At 51.0% G+C, this 24,077-nt stretch overlaps 1 protein-coding gene across 3 annotated transcripts in view; it reads left to right on the top strand.

Annotated features, from left to right (window-relative positions):
* ZNF512 (zinc finger protein 512) overlaps positions 1 to 24,077 on the top strand; it is a 71,517-nt gene that overhangs the window by 6,715 nt on the left and 40,725 nt on the right. For 2 of the 3 annotated variants that reach the window (XM_074989098.1, XM_074989097.1), the window contains exons 4-9: positions 2,415 to 2,498; positions 4,383 to 4,507; positions 9,618 to 9,701; positions 11,372 to 11,470; positions 18,595 to 18,762; positions 19,302 to 19,496. In XM_074989098.1, the coding sequence (XP_074845199.1) occupies positions 2,415 to 2,498; positions 4,383 to 4,507; positions 9,618 to 9,701; positions 11,372 to 11,470; positions 18,595 to 18,762; positions 19,302 to 19,496 (755 nt within the window). Of the gene's footprint in view, positions 1 to 2,414; positions 2,499 to 4,382; positions 4,508 to 9,617; positions 9,716 to 11,371; positions 11,471 to 18,594; positions 18,763 to 19,301; positions 19,497 to 24,077 lie in introns of those variants that run through there. The other variant, XM_074989099.1, reaches the window with a different exon arrangement.

Raw genomic sequence — 24,077 nt, 5'->3', positions numbered from 1 at the left:
CGATGGCAATTTTGGTTATGTCCATAAGAAAAAAAGTACGTAGAATGTAAAAAAAACTTTATTAATTGGTATATAAATGTGACTACATATACATTAAAACAGTAACATTTCAACATTTGTAATTAGATGGATGAGCCTGACACCCAAGAGCTGATCATGCTGCACCCTGCCTTATGAAATTTCACTCCTCCCCCCTAGAAAGCCACCTGCCCCCCTCAATTTGTGCACCCCTGTCTTAGGGCATAACATGGCTGTAGACGAACACTGATAGGATCTCTATCAAGCATTTTTAAAACTACATTACCCACCAGGGGAAGTGAAGAAACAGATTGATATAGCCAGACAGGTAGTCAGAAGTCACCTGCTATAGAAAAGACCAACAAGGAAAGTAACAGAACAGAACAGGCCATTACCTACAGGTCCCAACTAAAGCATCTCCAGAACATCATACAGGATCTACCGCCTGTCCTGGAAGATGTTCCCTCAGTCTCACAGATCTTGGGAGGAAGGCTAGTCTATGCTTACAAACAGCCCCCAATCTGATGCAAATACTCACCAGCAACTACACCATACAACAGAAGCACTAACCCAGGCACCAGTCCCTGCAAAAAACCTTGTTGCCAACTTTGTCTGCATTTCTGTTGCCTCTATGCAAAGGAATAAATGGGGACAAATCAGACATCAAGAATGGTAACATTCAGAAACCAGTAGGACAGCACTTCAGTCTCTCTGGACACTCAGGCTACATCTACACTGGCACACTATGTCGAAGTAGCCTATTTCAAAGTAAGAACATCAAAATAGGCTACTTCGACGCGTATCGTCTACACATCTTCTGGGGCTGGTGCCATCGAAGTAGCAACGGGGAACGTCGAAAGGAGCTTCCCTGGAAGGAAGTGCGGAGCGTCCACACACACGCAAGCCGTCTCCATCAAAATAAGGGGCCAGCAAAGCCTTCAGACGGGGTCACAGGCTGAACTAGCCCTTCTGGGGCAAGAGCAAGCCACTCCCTTAAAGGACACCTCCCAGACACACTTGGCCTGCACAGCACAAGGTCCACAGAGCCGACAACCAGTTGCAGACCCCGTGCACACAGCATGGACCCCCAGCTGCAGCAGCAGCAGCAGCAGCAGACAGAAGCCCTGGGCTAAGGGCTTCTGCACATGGCGGCCATAGAGCCCTGCAGGTGCTGGACAGAGCAACTCTCAACCCCTCAGCTGATGGCCGCCATGGGGGACCCCGCTATTTTGATGTAGTGGGACGCGGATCATCTACACACGACCTACTTTGACGTTCAACGTTGAAGTTGGGCACTATTCCCATTTTCAGATAGGAATAGCAATTTCAACATCTAGCTGCCTAATGTTGATTTCAACGTCGAAATAGCGCACAGCACATGTAGACACAACAGCTGCGTCTACACGTGCACGCTACTTCGAAGTAGCGGCACCAACTTCGAAATAGCGCCCGTCGCATCTACACGCGTCGGGCACTATTTCGAAGTTAACTTCGACGTTAGGCGGTGAGACGTCGAAGTCGCTAACCTCATGAGGAGATAGGAATAGCGCCCTACTTCGACGTTCAACGTCGAAGTAGGGACCGTGTAGACGATCCGCGTCCCGCAACGTCGAAATTGCTGGGTCCTCCATGGCGGCCATCAGCTGGGGGGTTGAGAGATGCTCTCTCTCCAGCCCCTGCGGGGCTCTATGGTCACCGTGGGCAGCAGCCCTTAGCCCAGGGCTTCTGGCTGCTTCTGCGGCAGCTGGGGATCTATGCTGCAGGCACAGGGTCTGCAACCAGTTGTCAGCTCTGTGTATCTTGTGTTGTTTAGTGCAACTGTGTCTGGGAGGGGCCCTTTAAGGGAGCGGCTTGCTGTTGAGTCCGCACTGTGACCCTGTCTGCAGCTGTGCCTGGCATCCCTATTTCGATGTGTGCTACTTTGACGTGTAGACATTCCCTCGCTGCGCCTATTTCGATGTTGGGCTGAGCAACGTCGAAGTTGAACATCGACGTTGCTGGCCCTGGAGGACGTGTAGACGTTATTCATCGAAATAGACTATTTCGATGTTGGCTGCACGTGTAGACGTAGCCAACGTGTGCTATTTCGACATTGTGCCAGCTACGTCGAAGTATCTGGCTACTGTAGATGCACCCTCAGTAACAGACTTGAAACTTTCCATACTTGAGCAAGAAGCCATGAAAACCAGACTTCAGCATGAGTCTACAGAGCTAGAACTCATATGCAAACTTGATACTATCAGAGTGGGTTTGACTAGAGACTGGGAGTGGCTAGCTCACTACAAACAGAAAGTAATTTTCCCTGTTTTGGTCCTCTGCCCTGTGAACTCCATTTTCTACCTAATGATGGTTTGCAGAGTTAAGTTTTACATGTTTTCTCATTGTTTACCTTATAGGAGGGATAAAAAAAGCTAGGGTGGAACAAAATCCCAAGTCCAAAGGGTGTTATATACAGAAAGAGGCACCGACATATGCAGCAGGTAAGAGGTGAATGTAGTTCTTTGTGGTCAGTCCTGTGTAATGTTTTTTCGTTCAATTTGCCTTTGACAAAGGTATGTGTATACCATTGTCATTTGGACCCAGTAGCACTGTAAGTCTATCTAATTATGGTAGTTAGCAGTATGTTGCTCTTTACCACTTTCTGTCATTTAAACCTATTCTGTGGTAATGTTCTCTTTCGAAGGCATGGAAATATAAACTTTATACTGGCAAGGCATGGTCAGAGGTGCCTTGGGAAGGAATCGCTTCCTGAATTATGCAGAAATACATAAAGCTGGTTTCAGCATTTATGACAGAAAAATATTCCTATTTCTTTCACTCAGCAGAATGAAGGCATCACTAGAAATCACCCCATGCCATAGCCTGATAGAGGCTCAAATGACACCTTCCATAGTCATACAAGAATACCCTTCTCCTAGAATTTTGGACCATACAGCATTGAGCTTATATTACAATCAGTGGCATAACTGCTGGAGAGTCTGCTGTACCCACTTACCTTTCAGCTTCTATTTCCAGGGCCTTATGATGAAGAACATAAGAATGGCTATACTGGGTCAGACCAATTGTTCATGTAATGGCGTGATTTACCTCAGTCTGCCCCATCTCAAAGTGTGTTCCTAAAGTTTGTTTATGGACAGTTGTTTGGAATGTGGAACACATTTTCCAATAGAAACAATGTTATAAACATTAGTTAGGTTCCCAGGCTATGCCACAAAAGCCACCCATAATGTAGCTGAAATACTGTATGTTTGCAATGCAAAATAGTAGAAATAGTTTTTTGTGTAACCTTGAATGCTGGTGCTTGAGGAAAGGCGGGTTTAGTTAGATGAGGATGAGAAAGTAGGTGGAGATTCTGAAGGGGACTTCTGGGCATCCCCTAGCTGTCCGCCCCTCTTCACCCCTTGGGCTGTACCCAGCCCTTGCTCACCAGGAGATGGCGAGTATGGGCTGGAGGACTGCAAAGGAGGAGGGGTCAGCCATACAAATTGCAGCTGGAGAGGAACAGTGGTTACCTCTTAAAAGGCTGTCAGTGGCTGTCTATGCAATTGCCCCCTGCTCCTCCAGAGTACTCTGGCCAATACTTGCAAGTGATCACTACCACCACTTGTGCTTCTTGTCTGCTCCCTGAGGCTGCAGGTGAGATTTTGTTTGTATGTGCAGATGTTTATAAATCAGATGTTTGCAATTCAGGGAGTGTCTGTACAGATAATAAGGAGCTCTATTTAGAGCATACTGCCATAAGAATTCTAGTTTTGGCTTCCATTCTCTGAAGTCATTTTCAGGCCAGAGATCCATGGAGCTGGATCTTCTCAGGCTAGTTCTCAGAGAGTGGCCAAGGACTGGAGACCGTACTTGTCTGTATGGTTTCTTTGCCTTTTGGCATGGGATTCTGGAGCTGTTCCATGTTTTCATGAATACATTTTTAACATGCAGTGAAATTGCATAGAAATCCCTGTCCCTTCAGCCCCCTTCTTAGTTTCCTTGTGAACAGTCAGGGGAGGGTGAGGAGATCATACAATGTTCAGATTTAATTAGTAGAATCAGAAATCTGTTCCCCAGCATTTCAATCAAACCATTAAGAAAAGCTGTTCTGCCAAAGCTAGAGGTTACCAAAGGTGGTAAACAGGATGTGTTACTAGGAACAATGAGACAGAATGAACAAAGAGTTATTTTAAATTGAATGTCAGGAACAGTTCTCAGAGTGAAATGGTAGAATTAGGGGTATACTGATCAAACCACTAATAAAAGACACTTTTTTGAATCTGACCAGAGTTTGTTGTAAAGGTTCATGCTGCACACTGCAGTGAAAACCTCTATTGTTTTTTCTTTTCATCCTCTTCTGCCTCCGTCACTGTGATCCACAGGCAGTGTGGAGGAACAGTGGTATTTAGAAATCCTAAATAAGGGCAGAGTGACCTGTCCAACATGCAAAGCTGTGGCCAGGAAGACTGTAGAGGGATTGAAGAAACATATGGCGAACTGCAGACAGGTGAGAGGGACAAATAGCGCCATCTCCTATTCCCTTCTTCCCCAGTTTAATGACTACACTGCCTGCTAGCAGGTACACAATCTTCAGACCAATCAGAACCACGGCATTTCCTTCTACTATGTTCATGTGTGATGTATCCATTTGCCTTTCTGTAAAGCATTGTAGTTGGCCGCTCCTTCCTCTTGGTGTCACTTGTGGGTTTTTGGAAAGTGGGCAGAGACATATCTGTTCTCTTTTTCTTATGCTCTTTCTCTAGTCTTTATACCCCATAGGCTACGTCTACACGTGAAGCCTACATCGAAATAGCTTATTTCGATGTAGCAACATCGAAATAGTCTATTTTGATGAATAACGTCTACACGTCCTCCAGGGCTGGCAACGTCGACGTTCAACTTCGACGTTGCGCAGCACCACATCGAAATAGGCGTTGCGAGGGAACGTCTACACGCCAAAGTAGCACACATCGAAATAGGGATGCCAGGCACAGCTGCAGACAGGGTCACAGGGCGGACTAGCGCTTCCGGGGCAACAGCTAGCCGCTCCCTTAAAGGGCCCCTCCCAGACACACTCAGCCTGCACAGCACACGGTCTGAGGAGCCATAGGCACACAGACCCCGGGCGATGCAGGCATGGACCCCCAGCAGCAGCAGCCAGAGATCTACCCAGCCCTCCCGGCAGGAGCAGGGCTCGCCCTGATCCATGCCATGCGGGAGGCAGCTGAGCACCTCCTTGCTACACCGGAGGAGGAGCTGCCCCCAGGGCAGCAGGGCTCAACCCCCAACCCTGCAGCACCTCCCCGCCCCCCCCCCCCCCCCCCCGCCTCACACACCGGCAGCTGTGGAGCTACTCCACCAGCACCGACTGGTGGGAGCGGCTGGTGCTTGAGGAGTGGGACGACGACTGCTGGCTCAGGAACTTCAGGATGAGCCGGCAGACATTTATGGAGCTGCGCCAGTGGCTCACCCCCGCACTCAGGCACCAGGACACTGCCATGCGGCGTGCCCTCACAGTGGAGAAACGGGTCGGTATCGCTGTCTGGAAGCTGGCCACTCCAGACAGCTAACGATCCGTGGGACAGCAGTTTGGTGTCAGCAAGGCCACCGTCGAGGCTGTCCTCGTGGAGGTAAGAGGACCCACGGGGGGAGGGCAGGGCAGGGGAGGGGGGCCCGGGCAGAGGAGGGCAGGGCAGGGCAGGGGAGGGGAGGGCAGGGCCACGCACACCCTGCTCACCCCTCATTGGTGCTCTCCCATGTGCTTTCCCTGCAGGTTGTGCATGCCATCAACGCCATGCTCCTGCACAGGCTCGTGAGGCTGGGGGACCCAGATGCCACCATCGCGGGCTTTGCCACCTTGGGCTTCCCCAATTGCTTCGGGGCTCTGGATGGGACTCACATCCCCATCCGCGCCCTGCATCACAGTGGAGGACGCTACATCAATCGCAAGGGCTACCATTCTGTGGTCCTCCAGGCCTTGGTGGACAGCCAGGGCCGTTTCCAGGACATTTATGTGGGCGGGCCTGGCAGCACCCATGACACCCGGGTTTTCCGGAACTCGGGCCTGTGCCGCCGGCTGGAGGCGGGGACCTACATCCCCCAGCGGGAGATCCCTGTGGGGGACACCACCATGCCCCTCTGCATCATCGCAGATGCGGCATACCCCCTCCGGCCCTGGCTCATGCACCCGTACACGGGCCATCTCTCCGCTAGCCAGGAGCGCTTCAACCAGCGCCTGAACCACGCGCGCCAGGTGGTGGAGTGCTCATTTGGCCGCCTGAAGGGATGCTGGAGATGTCTCCTGACCTGCCTGGATGTGGGCCCCAACAACATCCCCCTGATTGTGGGTTCCTGCTGCGCCCTGCACAATTTGGTGGAGAGCAAGGGGGAGGCCTTTTTTCAGGGCTGGGCTGTGGAGGCCGGCAGGGCCGACGTGCAGCCACCCGCTGCCCCCAGTCGCCAGGTGGACCCCGAAGGGACCCGGGTCTGGGAGGCCCTGTGGGCCCCCTTCGATGATGAGGCCGCAGGGTGAACTCTGCCAGGCCCCCCACTGCCCACCCCTTCCTCCACAACACTCCCTGCCCCAACGCCCACACCATGAGCACCCAACCGTACCCCCCCACACACACTTTTCCTGGACAAATGACAGTACGCACTTGTGGCTGAACTTAAACTGGTTTTTCTTTGAGAACTTTGTTTTTTTGGAACTAGAATTAAAACAAGAACGAACTATATACAAGATGTGTGTAACAAAAGTAATGTGTACAAAGAAAACAATAGTAATAAAAAAGTTTGTTCACTAAAAAGAAAACCAGGGATGATAAAGGGGAGAACTATTTACATGGGGGGGGATGGGGCAAAGGGGGGCACAAAAAAAGAGAACTACAACTGTGCATCATAGTCCTTTTTTAAACATCAACTATATACAAGGGGGGTGGGGCCACATCCCGGGCCCCACACCCCTAAAGTCCGGCACTGGGGGTGGGTGTGGCCGGGAGACCCGCCGTGGCCGCAGCCCTGTCCGGGGCTGGCTGCGGGCGGGGCAGACCGGAAGATATGCCCGGCGAGTCTCAGCTGGCTCCAGGGGTCCCTCGGCGGTCCGGCCCTCGCTGGTGGATGGCGGGGCGACGGCAGACAGGACGGCGACGAGCGGAGCAGCAGGTGGTGCAGCGGGTGGAGCAGTCAGGGCGGGCGCTGCGGCGGCCAGCGCGGCATGGGGGGCCAGGTAGTCCACCAGGCCGTTGAAAGTGTCCATGTAGGCCCCCCATGCCTCTTGGCGCCAGGCCAGTGCCCGCTCCTGCAGTTCGAGGCGGCGTTGCTCCACCCGCAGGCGCTGCTCCGCTGCCTCCAGCTGCCGATGGTGGATGGCCAGCAGCTGGGGGTCCGGCGCCGTCGGCTGGTGGTGGTGCGGGGTCCACTGTCTAGCCCGCCGTGGGGCCAGTCAGTCCTCGGCCGAGGGGCTTGCCTGGAGCGATGGACCCGGAGGGGTCTCCGGGACCACTGATGCCTCGCCGGCGCTCTCTTCCGGCCCTTCCGATGGTGCAGCTGCGGGACACAGGAGAGGAGGGGGGAAGAAGAATGGAGACAGGTGTTAGTGTGGGCCCCGAGCCGTGGCCTTTGTCCCCCTAGCCCTGTGCTGCAGGTTCCCCATCCCCATCCCCAGGAGATGCTGCTGTGATGGATGGGGTTCAGGGGTCCCCCTGCACTGCACCCCGTCCCCTGGTGGGAGCAACTCTCACTTCACTCCGCAGGGTCTGACAGGAGAGGTTTCTTAGGCCACAGATGCCCAGTTTCTCCCAGGAGTGACAGCACCAGCTGTCAGAAGAGAGAGTCCTTCCAACCCGTCCTGGAGAGAAGACCCCAAGGGGTGCCCCTCTGGGATGTAGCTTTCCCCCTCCTCAGGCTGGCTGTCTTCCAGCTCTCCCTTCCCCTAGCCTCTACCTGCGGGGGGCCCCCCCCCCCCCCCCCCCGATTCAAAGCCAGCTCGGCTCCTCCCTCCTCTTTGTTCAGGGCAGAGGTGTCACCTGCCAACTGTAGCTCCAGGATCATCCTTTGCCCCTGGGAGCTATTCGGCTCTTGTTGTTCATATCTAGCCTGAGTCTCCCTTTTGCACTCCCCACACTCCATCGCATGCTGCTGCTGCTGCGGGGTGTTCCACCCTCTCCTCCTGGGGGCCCCTCGAGGTTCTGCTCCCCCCTGCCCCGGGGATGGGGCATGGCACTGTCGTGCGGGGGGGCAGGGGCTGATGCACTGCTGTGAGGGACATGGCCCTGCTGTCCTTGGGGCCATGGCCATGTGAGCATGTGGGGGGCCCTGGATACATATCTATTACCTCCGCCCCTCAAGCCCAGGGGTGTACACCAGAGGGGGGTACATACCTGTCGGTCCACTCCCACGGTCTGGAGATCCCCGGGGGGGCGGAGGCCCGGCTGCTGCTCCGGGATGGCAGGAGGAGGATCTGCAGCCCGGATTCTGCGGAGGAGGAGCCCCCCTTCTCCTCCTCCTGCCGTGATGGCCCGGGGGTGAGCTCCGGGGGCGGCCCCCGGCGTGCGGGGCTTACCTCCGGGGCAGACTCCGGCTGCAGGGCCTGCTGGGGCTGGTTGGCTGAAGTATCAAGGGTGGCCGGAGGGGAGGAGGTGTGCCGGGGGCCCAGGATGTCCCTGAGCTCCCTGTAAAAGGGGCAAGTGACGGGGGCGGCCCCAGATCGTCCGGCCGCATCCTGGGCCCAGGCGTAACCCTGCCGCAGCTCCTTCACCTTACTCCTGACGTGATCAGGAGTGCAGGCAGGGTGACCCCGGGCAGCCAGGCCCTCGGCCAGCTGAGCGAACGCATCCGTGTTCCGCCTCTTGCTCCCCATTACCTGGAGCACCTCCTCCTCGCTCCAGAGCCCCAGCAGGTCCCGCAGCTCGGCCTCCGTCCAGGAGGGGCCCTGCTGCCGCTTGCCAGCCTGGCTGCCCGCCTGGCTGGGCTGGCTGCCCTGGCTCCCCTTGGGGGGGCCCCCTGGGGGGGCTGCCAGGCGGCCATTGAGGGTCCTGTGGCTGCTGAGGGACGTGCAGGCTGGCCACGTGTCTGAGCTGCTGCCTGCACGTTCCCTCAGCTTCCTGCACAGGAAGTGGGGGGGGAGGGGACCTTTAAGGGGCCGCTCCACACGGCCACCATTGAGCTGAGGGGCTGGAGAGAGCATCTCTCAACCCCTCAGCTGATGGCCGCCATGGAGGACCCCGCAATTTCGACGTTGCGGGACGCGCAACGACTACACGGTCCCTACTTCGACGTTGAACGTTGAAGTAGGGCGCTATTCCTATCTCCTGATGAGGATAGCGGCTTCGACGTCTCACCACCTAACGTCGATGTTAACATCGAAATAACGCCCAACACGTATAGCCGTGACGGGCGCTATTTCGAAGTTAGTGCCACTACTTCGAAGTAGTGTGCACGTGTAGACACGGCTATAGAGAGTGTTCATTGTCTTGAAAATGCATGGTGGCTTTTTCTCACTGTGCAGCTCTCTGACACATGCAATGTTTTCTACCTACCTGCTGTCCCTGTTTTCCTAAACAGTCACCCAATATCTAAGGTTTGTGTTAATGCAGTCTGTATTCTTGTTTTACTTGTAGATGTTCACATGTCATCACTGTGGAAAACAGCTCAGGTCTTTGGCAGGAATGAAATACCACATCATGGCAGATCACAACAACCTGGTAACGCTGATATTGTATGTATAACAGACGCTCTGCTCTTCCAGGCCAGATAGCCCTTGTTGCTCTCCTGATGCACAAAAACTGAAAGCTGGTAGTTTGTCAAATATTTTCTGTCTTTATAAATTCAGGTTTTATGTAACTGGTTTTCCACAAAAGACTGACTACCTTGAAAACTAGTAGCATAATAGTGTCAGAAATGCTAAATAAGTGACAGCTGATAAAGATGGAATGGACTTTCTGTTCAGACTTTTAAAATGCAGTGGTGTGTGTCTGTTAACACTTATTGAATACCCTCTGAAAAAGAGAATAAATTATCTGATTATTAAAGACTCGTTTCTTCTCACCCCTTCACTAAACAATGATGAGATTTTGTAAAATTCAGATCAGAGTTACCCGGCAATTACAGAGCAAACCAGTTAGGATCCTGACTTTTTCAAAGTAAAAAGCAAGTAGTAAAAACATTTCAGTTGTCTCTTATCCTGCATAAAGATACACAAGGGGCATAACACATTTTTCCTCTTTAGTTACCTTTAAGAAACCTCTATCTCTAGGCCTGGCAGTGAAGAATAATAGACTCACAGAACACTAGAACTGGAAGGGACCTCGAGAGGTCATCAAGTCCAGTCCCCTGCCCTCATGAATGAATGAAATGCTGTGGGAGATGTCACTAAAAAGAGTGGGAGACAGTTCCTAGGCATGGTGAATTTAGTCCTCGTTGCTTTTTATAAAGTACTTATCATTATATGGGGGCTGGACTTCATGGTTTTTTTAGGTCTCTTCCAGCTCTATTGTTCTATGATTCTATGGTTCTATGATTATGATACCTAACAATAAATAATTGATGCAGTGCTATTCATCTGTACTTCAGTTTGCCAACAGTACTATCATCTGTGTTACTTCTGTTCTGAACTCTTAGGACAGCAATGAAATTAATGAGAATTAAAAAGCTCTGATCGGCATCTGAGAGTATTAGTTATTCACAAAGAAGGTGAGGACGCTGTCGAAGTAAAGTTGCAGGCCTGTAGAGTAATGGAGGCCTCTCCTGTCTCTGACCTCACGGGGTGGGAACAGCAGAAATATATTGCTTCTCTTTTCTGGAGGGCAGAGGGAGCTGCACAACTTCAAATGTGTCTGATACCTGGGAGCCAGGAGCTAACATAAGAAATGGAGCCTCCAACCAGAGTTCAGGGATAACATTCTTACAGGAATCTCAGTGTTTTTCTCTTTCCAGTAGCTGTAGGTTGGCTGAGCTTTTCATAAGGGTGAGGACCTTAAGTTAGATATTAAAATGATCTCCTATGAAATAGTGATCACCCCACTGATATGAATGGAGCTGTTTACTTCTAGAGCAGTGTTTCCCAAACTCTGCTACATGTACCACTAATGGTATTTGAAAGGATTTCAAGGAGTATGCAACAGAAAATGTGATGGCACTGGGAGAAGGGGGTATGCCAATAATACTGAAGTCCCGAAAGGGGTACATGAATGTCTGCAGACTTAAGCAGAAATTGCTTCATCAGAGACCTTCCAGGCACTTTTGGAATGTTTCTGACATAGCTATAGACTTAGAATGTGCTTCAAGTACAGAGCTGCATAGTGGCGAAAATTCAGAGAGTAGAATTAAAGTGCTGAGGGCCTTGTGCTCACCTTTTTCTCTCATTTGCTTTTAGCCAGTTGTGAAGGAGGGAGGTGAATTAGATGAACAGTGTGAACGAGACCGCCTACGAAAGGTGCTGAAGCGAATGGGAAAGCTAAAGTGTATGAAGGAGGTGAGCTGCAGTATCTTGTGTCCCAAATGAAGTAGCAGCCTCTGCCAGAGTTTAGAGCACTGCATGATGTCTGCTGGGAAACTTACAAGAGCCGGTCAGTGGGACTTGTGCTTAACTTGTGCCAGAGTTCTGATTATAGTTTTAAGAGAACAGGCTTTTTAAGAAACACCTAATTTTGTTAAGTAATTGGGTGGACAACTCAAGGGCAGAAGATATCAAAACAGACAAATGTGAGGTGAGAAGTGTTCATAAGGAATGATTTAAGTAATCTGCAGTTGCTGAACTATTGTGGTCTCTAACCTAGGGATGTGATGGGTTCTGATGGGTTGTAGCTCAGTCAAAATTATAGAGCTTGATTTAGATATTTCTGCCTGAAATTTTCTGGCCTATGTTGTGCATGATCATAATGGCTCCATATGACACACCTTAAAACTTATTAATCTGTGGAAAACTGAAAATGTAGCGATAATTGTAAAAAAACCAGACATCTGTTAATATGCAGCAGTGATCAAAAGAGTAAGTCAGTTATTTAGGAAGTACTGCAGCTTGGACAAAAATCTGTTTTCAGTGAGCAGGTATGTACTTTGCCAAAATTGCCCAACCCACCTCTACAAGCTATATGAGATCAATAACTGAATGACTTGTGTAGACTGACAGCCTTGTTTCCCTCAGTCGGAGGTCTGTCGGGGTACGGGCTGAAGAAAAATTGGCAGGAAACAAAGTATGCAAGCTTTTGCCACCACTGCCCAAGCTGTAACTTCTGTAGAGAAAGTGGGTTTCAGTCTACAAGGCCTCAGTCTGACACCTCTCATGCACTGAGTTCGCTGCAGGATGGGAGAAGACATGCATCTAATATTTGTGCTGTTATCAGTGTGTCACAACTCAGATTCTGCATTTGTGTTTGTCATTTTGTTCTAGAAAAGACAGAACAGAAATTTAAAACAAATTAGTAAAATCCCAAGACAGGCAACAATGAAGATTGGGTACTTGTTAATAATGGGGCTGAAAGAAAGGTACCATCCAAAAGAGGAATTAAGCACTGAGGTCAGATTCTGTGCTGTCCCTCTTGGAACGTATGGTATATTGTAGTTGTATTCCTTCTTTTCACCCACTGAATTTTGAGTCTGTATTTAATGCCTGCCATCTTCTAGCTCCTGAGTTATACCAATCTTGCATTGCTTTTCTCCATAGCTTTATAAGGGTAGCATCTGCAGTGAGGAAAAGGGGGAAAGCAATGACCTATAGCCCCACTGCCTTGTGGGTTATCCTGGGAAGGCACAAGGCTAACGGAGTAAACCCTGACAGAAAATCCGGAGGGGAGTCCTAAGGCGGGTCTATGCCAACTTCCGGCATTGACCCAGCAGCTCCTGCAGCTGAGCTGGTACCAGACGTAGAGGTTATCCTCTCCTTTGGACTATATCAGTAAAGCCAAGAGCGGGACACTGGCATCCGGACAGCCCAGGGTCCCAAAAAAAAAAATTGCCCAGGCTCGCACCTGGAGAGGTACTCCAGCATCCCTTAACAGCGTTGAACCAACATGGGAGGTAACAGATACCAGTTATAAGCTCTTGCTCAACTGGCGTAGAGAACGAGCGCCAGGGGTTGCCTTCAATGGTAGGAGAGATCATCGCATCTCACTGGACAGTCACTGCCCACCTCAAGCTGGGCAGCCCCCAGCCACTAGGGTATTGTCCCACCACAGTTCACCTGCCTCACTGGGTGCGTGAGGCTTAAGGTTCCCAAACCTGACATGTGTCTGAAATTTGAGTACCAGGCACACCAATAAGAAACTGAACAAGAAAAGGAAACCATCAAAATTTTAAGCTTGCTTGCTGGAATGTATGGACCATGCTGACCAGTTTGACTGAAGATCTTCAGGACATCAGCGACACCCAAGAGACCACTGTCATCAATGAGGAACTGAAGAGGCTCCAAGTTGACATTGCTGCTCTGCAAGAGACGCGACTCGCAGATTCGGGATCTTTAAAGGAAAAGGACTACACTTTTTTCTGGCAGGGTAAAGCCCAAGAAGAACCCAGGGAGCATGGTGTTGGCTTTGCCATCAGAAACACCCTTCTACAAATGGTGGAATTAGTCCTGGGTGGATCAGAAAGACTCCTTCAGGTCATATTTCAAACTTGCGCTGGTCCCATCCACCTGATCAGTGCTTACGCTCCAACCCTGTACGCCACACCAGAAGTAAAAGACAAGTTCTATGATGTGCTTAACGCTGCCATAGCGCAAATACCTGCTCGCAAACAACTGTACATTTTGGGTGACTTCAATGCAAGAGTTGGAGCCGATCGTGACTCATGGCCTTCCTGCTTAGGCCCCTTCGGTGTGGGAAAAATGAATGAAAACGGACAGCGTCTTCTCGAACTTTGCACATACCACAATCTGTGCATCACAAACACATTTTTCCAAACCAAGCCACAGCACAGAGTGTCATGGAGACACCCACGCTAGAAACACTGGCATCAACTAGACGTGGTCATCACTAGACGTGATAACCTCAAAAACGTCCTTCTGACACTCAGCCATCATAGTGCCGACTGCAATACAGATCACTCACTAGTTTGCTCCAAACTCAAGGTGAGACCCAAGAAGCTGTACCACTCTAAACCAACTGGAAGGCCCTGCATTTATGCCAGAAAGACGGCAAACTCAGAGAGAGCCCTGGGGGTGCTGATGTGACATCCAGATGGCAGCATCTGAGGGAAACAATTTACAACATGGCCTTGTCGGTGTTTGGAAGAAGAGCTAGAAACACAAATTACTTGTTTGAAGCTAACTCCGATGAGATGATTCCAGCCATCGAAAAGAAGCACGCTGTGCTCCTGGAGTACAAACACTCACCAAGCCAGAGTACCCTGCAAGCACTCAGAGTAGCCAGAAAAACAGTACAGCAGACAGCCAGGCTCTGTGCCAACAACTTATGGCTCGAGCTATGCAGCAGCATCCAAACCAGTGCTGACTCTGGTAATGTCAGGGGAATGTACGAGGACATCAGGAAGGCATTAGGACCCACCCAGAACAAGATGGTACCTCTGAATTCCAAATCTGGTGAAGTCATCGCTGACAAAGCCAAAGAGATGGAGCGCTGGGTCGAGCACTACTCTGAGCTGTATTCACGCGAGAACATTGTGGTTGACACAGCCCTCAATGCCGTCGAGCTCCTACCAGTAATGGATGAACTGGATCAGGAACCAATTGTCGACGAACTGAAGAAAGCCATCAACAGCATTGCAGTAGGAAAGGCCCCAGGCCAGGATGGTATACCACCAGAGGTAATCAAGTGTGCCACAGACACCCTTCTGGAACCCCTACGTGAGCTACTGTGCCTGTGCTGGAGAGAGGGAGAGGTTCCACGGGATATGCACAATGCTAACATCGTAACCTTGTATAAGAACAAAGGAGACAGAAGCAACTGTGACAATTACTGTGGAATCTCCCTCCTAAGCATCACTGGTAAACTGTTCTCTCGTGTCATCCTTGGCAGACTCCAGAAGATTGCTGAGAGGGTGTATCCTGAATCACAGTGCGGATTCCACACAGAGAGATCTACCATTGACGTGGTCTTCTCACTGAGGCAGCTGCAGGAGAAATGCAGGGAGTAGAGGAAGCCACTCTATATTGCCTTCATCGACCTGAGCAAGGCCTTCGACTTGGTCAGCAGGGATGGACTGTTCAAACTGCTACACAAGATAGGCTGTCTGCCACAGTTACTCAAGATGATCCAGTCTTTCTACGAAGACATGAGAAGAACCATCCAATATGACGGCACATTATCGGATGTTTTCAGCATCAGGAGCGGCGTCAAACAAGGATGCGTCCTTTCTCCAACATTGTTTGGGATCTTCTTTGCACTCTTCCTGAGCAGCTTCAGAAACTGCTGAATCAGTTCTCCAAAGCATGCGAGGACTTTGGGCTTTCCATCAGCCTAAAGAAGACAAATCTACTTGGTCAGGTGTTAATGAGTGGTCTGTGAGCCTTATCACATCCGAGTCTTTAACTGCTAGGACCGGCAGTCCCTTTGCAGCAGGCAGCCAAAGTGGCTGAAGGATGCCCCAGAGATCCACCCAAGTCTTTAACTGCTCGGACTGACAGTTACTTCTCAGCAGGCAGCCAGTGTGGCTGACGGGTGCCCCAAAGGTTGGTGCAGAGAGCTTATTCCACCTGAGTCTTTAACTGCTAGGACAGACTGTCCCTTCGCAGTGGGCAGCCAGGAAGGCTGACGGGTGCCCCAAGAGTCTGCTCCGTGGAGGCAGCATGACTCAGCGCTCAGCTTTTACTGCACCTTACCACTGACCAGGTTAATACAGCCAAACCAGCTAAGGTTCTTTGTTTGTGTTCGGCCAAGTTACAGTAATTAGAAGGAGTCAGGCTGAAAGCTTAAATGGTTGCTATTTATTAAAAGCAGAAACAAGAATCTTAACTGTTACATGGTTATTGCTCTATCTTCTTAACTACCAGTAGGATGATACATATGACATGCCAATTAGATTACAAGTGAAAAGTTACCCATTTGAGGACCAGATGCCTCAGCCTAAAGAGCTCTTACTATTAAATGTGCACAGAAGTACATTGCAGATATAATTCTCTCCCCTGCGTCCTTCGACTCCGGCGTAGCCAGCGTCTTTCACTCAATCCCTCCAGAAGAAGAGTATGAGGAGGGCGTCCCCTGGGTCCTCGGGAGGCAATGACCTTACCTGACCAGCAGGTACAGGAAATTGGAGCTCAGTTAGAGTGGTCTGCCGGACCCTTCTTTATATCCCTTGGGTCACGTACACTCTTCCATATATAAAGGTACCAATTGTACTGGTTCGTCTTTGTGACGCCATTTCTTACAAGGCAGTTGCAATTTAATTTACACTTGTAAGATATAGCTAAATCGTGAAAACAGGACATTCTTTTTGTATGGGTGGGAGATTCCTCTTCTGGGACAAAGTGTGGGCGTGTCAATTATCAGTACCAGCCAAGGGCAGTTTGAGGCCCTGTGGTCAACAGCTAGCCTGTTAGCCCCCTTGTCTGTATTCTTCAGTCCAGGGTCATGCTGACACAGCACATCTGTGTTTTGAAGCATTAAAAGACTGGGCTTGAGATAAGCGCATCTGTGCTTTCAAACATTCTAAGACTGTGCTGTTTCTTTGTGGTTTGTGGTCAGAGGCGCCTAACAGGAGCAAGGAGGAGTAGAGCAGGGGGATTCTGTCTGGCTACATCAGGACATTGCTGAACCTCCATCAATCAGCACTGACAACTATACGTTAGAGGTCGTCCACGGGTTCATTTACCTCGGGTCCACCATCACTGACACCCTGTCATTGGAGACTGAGCTAAATAGGAGGATCGGAACAGCCACAACTGTGTCCAGACTCAGCAAGAGTGTGTGTAATAACATCGTTGTACACCCACACCAAAATGCAAGTCTACAGAGCCTGCATCCTCAGCACTCTCCTTTACGGAAGCGAGTCTTGGACCCTGTACACCCGCCAGGAAAGAGGCTGAACGTCTTCCACTTGCGCTGCCTCAGGCACATCCTTGGAATATCATGGAAGGACAGAGTGTCTAACACTGCCATCCTTGAGCAAGCTGGAATCCCAACCATGCACACCTTCCTCAGGCAGCAGCGGCTCCACTGTCTTGGCCACGTCCACATGATGAAAGATGGAAGGATCCCAGAAGACATCCTGTATGGTGAGCTGGCCTCTGGCAAAAGACCTCCCGGATGCCCCCAGTTGCGTTACAAAGATGTTTGCAAGAGGGACCTCGGGGAGGTAGACATTGAGTCGAATAGCTGGGAGGAGCTGGCAGATGCTCGCAGCAGATGGAGGCAGGAACTACACAAGGGCCTTCAGAAGGGTGAGATGAGGATCAGACAGCTAGCAGAGGAGAAGTGAGCCCACAGAAAGTACAGTAAGGACCTGCCAGACGCCCATTACACATGCAACAGATGCAGCAAGGACTGTCACTCACGTGTGGGCCTTCACAGTCACAGTCACTGCAAATGATGATCCCAAATGGAACTACGAAGGGCGCGATCCATAGTCTACGTAGACTGAAGGATGCCTACATAGCCCCCAAAAACCAACAACCTGTGCTCAAACATGATGCTACACTCTGGAATGCCCTAGGTGAGAGGCCTGTTCTCTCCTAAAACTCCTCCTAACCTAATGAAAATTCTTACTAGCAGGCACAGGCCATATGCCACAGTAATACTAATCCTGGAACTTTGCCTTGTCAACTTTGTCCATATATTTATTCTGGAGATACCATCACTGGACCTAACCACATTAATTACCAGATCAGGGGCTCATTCTACTGTACCTCAACCAACGTTCTGTGTGCCATCATGTGCCAGCAATCATTCTCTACTATGTACATTGGACAAACTGGACAAACAGTTTGCCAAAGAATGAATGGACACAGAGCAGACATTAGGGATCTTAATATACATAAACCTGTCAGTGAGCATTTCAGTGGTGTGTGCCATTCTGTAAAGACCTGAGAATATGCGTCCTACAACAAAGAGACTTTAACAGCAGATTACAAAGGGAGATGTGTAAACTGGAGTTCATGCTCAGATTCGATACATTAGCAATTATCTCACTCATTACAAGAACTGTTTCCCTTCCTTTGGTATTTGTAAAGATCTTGGGCAAGAGACTTAGTATCTCTCTTCATTGTCCCCGTCCCCTTCAGTTCCATGTATCTGATTTGTCAGTTTTTATTTAATTTTTTGGGACCTCTGTGCTATATAACTGTCAGTCTGTACTGGAAATGCTATAGAGCTGAAGAAGTTGGTCTGTTCCACGAAAGCTCATCACCTAATACATTATTTTGTTAGTCTTTAAAGTGCTTACATGACTGCGGGTTTGTTTTCTTCATCCATCCAGGAATGCTTTCCCCCATGTAAGTATTATATGGTGATGTGTATAATGGGGGTTTTATGATATCCTATGTAACATCTGAGGTTGGCAGCTTCTAGAGAGAGATCAGCCCAGCCCAGATGGACCACTGGGCTATTCAGATTCAATAGGGGTATTTCTGTTTTTTGTCAGCCAGGGATGGGGGCTGCCATGTGTATCAGAGCTCTAGCTTCATGCTCTTCTCTTCTGCACTGACAGGGGTGTACAGGCAGCTTCACCAGCATAATGGGATACCTGTACCATATCAAAAAGTGTGGGAAGGAAGCCTCTGAGCTAGAGAAAATGGCCATAAAATGTCATCACTGTGGGAAAGCATACAAGTCAAAGGCAGGACTTGTTTATCATCTTAGGTCTGAACATGGGACGGTAAGTGAGAGTTGCCATTGTTTTTGGGGAAAGGAACAATGTGTGATATGTCTCTCTTTCTCCAAACCATTCATTGGTTTGCCCAAGTAGATAAGTGATTTTGATCTGACCGGGCCCACTGTACACTGAACAGTCTAGTGCTATCTGTTCATGCACCACAGTGTGGTAAGGTCTAGCGAGTCCCAACCTCCTTCTGCCTCTGTAGTAAAATCCTTCTTTCTGATCCTTTTTCATCTGGGAGGGGACGTGCAGAGCTCCCCTTGTGATTGAAGCTTCTGCTGCTTTGTAGATCGGAAAGAGCTTGATAAGTAATAGTCTGGATAGCGGCAAACCCTTACCTCACTCTTCTCCATGGATCTCAAGGTCTTTTCTTGCCCCTGGGTTACACTTGTACTCAATTTTTTTTTTTGAGGGGAAGTGACTGGGATGAGGCATTTTGGCCTGCATCTGTAAAACCTTGCTGTATGATTGTAAGCATTCAGGTGTGACTTGAGGAGGATCTGATGAACAGGGTTCACCCTATTGGCTTTTTCTTGCAGGTTACTTCCTTCCAAGAAGAAGGGAGGTCTGAGAGTCTGAAAGAAATTACCCTGGAGCCCACTGATGCTGGCAGAGTCCAAAGAAAATCTGCCAGGGTGGCAGTCTGTTACCTTCATGAGCTAGCTAACGAAGAGCTGGCCAAGGAGTGGCCTAAGAAGAAGGTTTTACGGGATCTAGTCCCAGATGATCGGAAGGTATAAGGCTTTAGGTGGGGACTGTATTGGAAACAAGTCTTGCACAATAGAAGAATCTGCACTGCCCATAGGAGATGGCACTTTATAATGTTTACAGGTTTTAGACAATGGGATAATAGTACCTGATTGGGCACAGAAAAAGCTAGTGTATGATATAATATAAAATGGGCTTATGCTTGGTTAAGCAACAGTACTGCTGGAAAGGATTTGGAAATTATATTGGATCACAAATTGAACATGAATCATTGATTTGATGCAGTTGCAAAAAAGCAGATATTCTTCTTCGAGTGTCCCCGTGGGTGCTCCACAATAGGTGACGGGCTTGCCCGGCGCCGCAGATCGGATCTTCCAAGCAGTTTCTGCCGGACCGCGCATGCGCCGGTGCGCACCGCTCCCTTGCGCGCTCCTGGCCATGTGCGCGATCCGGTCCCCGCCAGTTCCTCTTAACCGCCGTCGGCTGCAGACGGAATCCAACTAGGCTAAGGCCAAATAGCGTATTCAACGACTTTATCTGTTTTTCTGTCAAAGTTTTTCAGATACTTAGGCTACTACGAGTTAGCCGGTTGTTATTTTGCAAAAAAAAAAAAAAAAAAAAAAAGAACAAACATCAACAAACAAACTACGAGCGGGACAGCTTCAGCCAGTCCCAGTAACAAGCGCCGGAGGCCAGGAGCTACGGCCATCAGCCTCCTGCTGAGGCAGGCCATCGGACGGGGAAAACAGCACAAAGAAGGTGCTAAGTACCCACTTAAAAAAAAACTCAAAGACTCACCAACAATGTCCTCTTCAGGCTTTAAAAAATGTGAGTCCTGCCGAGAGGCGATGCCAGTGTCCGATGGGCACAGTCTATGCATAAGGTGCCTGGGGGAGTCCCATGTGGCACAGAAATGCGCCTTCTGTGCTAAATTAACAACCAGAGCATGGAGAGACAGGGAGATGCGCATTAAAATGCTGCTTCTTGATAAGGCCCTCCAGCCAGACGTGCCGGAGCGGCCGCAGCAGGAGGGACCCTCCGGGGCCCTTAAAAGGAAAGCTGCCTCCCTCACTCCATCAGCGCAGAAATGGAGGAAAGTCTCTCCAGCCCGATCCCTGCCCGCAGCAACAGTGAGCGGGACGGGAGGAGCACGCAGCCCCCAGCCGCAGCAACAGCTGATCGGCGGCGGCACGGAGAGCCACGTGGAAACGGCTCAGCCTCCGATGATCAGCCAGCCGCCCCGCACCGCAGGCAGGGCGGCGGCTAAACAAGCGCCGGTACCGGCGGCACCGCAGGCAGCGGCACCGACCCCAACGGAACCGGCGGTGCAGAGCGCGCAGGCACGTAGCCTGCAGGCGCAGAAGGACACCGCACGTGCGGCACCGCCTTCGAGCGTGCCTAGCATGGTGCCGACGGGGCCGGGATCCCCCGCGTGTCAGGGGGCGGAGTCACCTCCTCCAGGGAGGGGGAAGGCTGCACACAAGAGGAGGCATTGCAGCCCCTCTCCGGACAGGGCTGTGGAGCTGCTTTCTCACAGCCCTCCGCTTACGTTGCAGACTCCAACCAGAAGGCAGGGGTCCCCCCTAGCCTACCCGGAGCCCCCTTCTCCATTTTTACAACCAGCCTCGCCATGGCTGGCACCACCTTCACCCTTCCTGGGGTTTGAACCACTGGACTATTATGCGAAGTCGCTCTCTCCAGTGTCTCGACGATCTTCCTCCCCCAGACGCAGAGGGTACACACCAAGGGAGTGGTCTAGGTCACCCTCCCAAGAACAGTGCCTATACTGCCATGGTCGCCCCTACCACGCGGGGCATACACACCATCGGCAATCTACTAGGGAAAGATCCCCACAAACTATCTCGTACCCCCGAGGGCAATCGCAACCGGGGACAGAGACTCAAGCATCTCAAGGGGGACTGGTCATGGAGCCCCGAGATTTTCCCTCGCAAACCTCTAGCGAGAGGGTGTACCATCACCAGCAGGAACCGGAAGGGTCCAGAGAGATGTACCCCAGCGGTTCCTCACTCTCTTCCCCGGACGAGGCTATGGCCCTGGGGGACGTCCATCCTACAGACGATCTCAAACAGTTTCAGGAGCTGTTTAAGAGGGTGGCCTTCACGCAAGGCATCCAGACAGCAGAGGTGCAAGAGAAACACCATAAGCTCCTCAAAAATTTGAGACCTCCGGCCTCTTCCAGAGTAGCAATACCGCTTGATGAAGCGATCTTAGAGTCCGCCACTACGATATGGCAGACCCCTACAACTATTCCGCCTGTCCAAAAGAGAGCGGATAAGAAATACTTCGTGCCGGCGAAGGGCATGGAGTTCCTGTTTAGCCACCCACAGCCAAACTCCCTGGTGGTGGAGTCCTCGCAACAAAGATCAAAAACATCTCAATTTAAAACAGGGGGAACGGACAAAGATGCCAAGAAGCTAGAGCTGTTCGGCAGAAAGGTCTGCTCCTCCTCCACTTTAACGTTGCGAATGGCAAATTACGCAGCGCACTTAGCGAACCATAATTTTGACAACTATTCCAGGTTAACTTCCCTCATGGACTCGCTTCCAGAGGACAAAAAGCCGGTCCTCAAGGCCATAGTGCAAGAAGGCTACGCGGCTGCGAGGATGGGAGTTCAGATTGCTTTGGACGTTGCAGACACGGCAGCACGTTCCACAGCAACCGCAGTGGTGATGCGAAGGGAGTCCTGGCTCCAGACCTCGGGTATACCGAGGGATCTGCAGGCGAAGATAGTTGACCTTCCCTTTGACTCGCAGAAGCTGTTTGCTGAATCAACTGACTCGGTCCTTCATTCCAGTAAAGATTCAAGAGCCACACTCAGGACCCTGGGGATTTACACCCCTCCATACACAAAGAAAAGGTACTACCCTCAGCAAAGGCGGTACCAGTACCAGCAACAGCGCCCCCAGTATCACAGGGGTTACGAGCAAGGGCGACATCAACAGCACCAGCAGTACAGAACTCCCAGGCGACGCTCACAACAGAGCCGTGCGTCCTCGGGGCGGGGCCAAAGGCCACAAGTTTGACATACAGATCCAGGGCTGCGCCATCACTACCATCGCACAAGGTCATCCGAAGCAGCTGTTTCACCATCGCCTCCGACCATTCTACGACCAGTGGCAAAGGATCACCACAGACAAATGGGTGCTGGAGATCATAGCCACGGGGCACGCCATCCCCTTCCAGTCGCTCCCACCGTCACGACCTCCACCCAAGCCCCACCTCCAGGAGGCCTCCCAGGTAGCGAGGCTCAGGCAGGAGGTGGACCATCTCATGCTCATAGGGGCGGTGGAAAGAGTGCCGGAGCAACTGCACGGGAAAGGGTTCTACTCCAGGTATTTCCTCACGGAGAAAAAGACAGGAGGCTGGAGGCCCATCTTAGTCCTTCGCGGCCTCAACAGGTACCTGCGCAAGCAACGTTTTCGGATGACCACGATCGCCTCCATCCTTACAGCTCTGGACGATGGAGACTGGTTCGCAGCCCTCGATTTACAAGACGCGTACTTCCACATAACCATCCATCTGGCTCACCGGCGATTCCTCCGGTTCATGGTAGGCAACGAACACTTCCAATACAAGGTCCTACCGTTTGTCCTCTCCTCGGCCCCCAGAGTCTTCACCAAGACCTTGGCAGTGGTGTCAGCCTACCTGCACAGACAGGGGGTATTTATTTTCCCGTATCTGGACGACTGCCTGCTCAAAGGGGCCTCGAAAGGGGAGGTTCTGCGCATGATACGCGTCACAGCAAACACATTCTCCTCACTTGGCCTGGTTATCAATCTGGCAAAATCACAAATAGACCCCACACAGGACATAGAGTTCATAGGGGCTCGCATAAACTCGGTTGCAGCGAGAGTATACCTACCAGAGGCTCGCTTTCGAGCCATCGGTTCCCTCGTGCAAGTCATCACCTTCAGCCCTACGGTGCCGGTCTTGACGTGCCTGCAGCTGCTGGGCCACATGGCAGCGGCGACGTTTGTAGTGCAGAACTCCAGGTTACACATGCGCAGCATGCAGCACTGGCTGGCGAGTGTGTACAAACCGGCAGTACACACCGTTCACAGGGTGGTGTTGCCCACAGCCGGGGTGCGCAAATCCCTGCAATGGTGGGTAAACCCCAGGAACTTGCTAACAGAGGTACCCTTCCACCAGCCGCAAATATCGGTTTTTCTCACTACAGATGCCTCCCTCATAGGGTGGGGAGCGCACATGGGCGAAGAGGTGACTCAAGGACTGTAGTCACCCATGGAACAGTCACTACACATCAACGTACTGGAGCTCAGAGCAGTGTTCAACGCCTGCAAACACTTTCGAGACCACATACAAGGCAAAGTCGTCGGGATCAGTACAGACAATACCTCCACCATGTTTTATATAAACAGGCAAGGAGGAGCTCGATCCCGTGCCTTATGCGCGGAAGCAATCCGCTTATGGAACTGGTGCATCGCCCACGATATAATCTTGAAAGCCTCATACTTGCCGGGTGCGCACAACGTGAAGGCAGACCAGCTGAGCAGGCGTTTTGCGCTCACACACGAGTGGCAGCTCCGTCCCGATCTGCTACAGTCGATTTTCCACGCATGGGGTTT

This window comes from Carettochelys insculpta, chromosome 3, assembly GCF_033958435.1.
Source record: "Carettochelys insculpta isolate YL-2023 chromosome 3, ASM3395843v1, whole genome shotgun sequence".
Lineage (NCBI taxonomy): Eukaryota > Metazoa > Chordata > Testudines > Carettochelyidae > Carettochelys > Carettochelys insculpta.
This window is presented reverse-complemented; position numbering and strand designations above follow the sequence as displayed.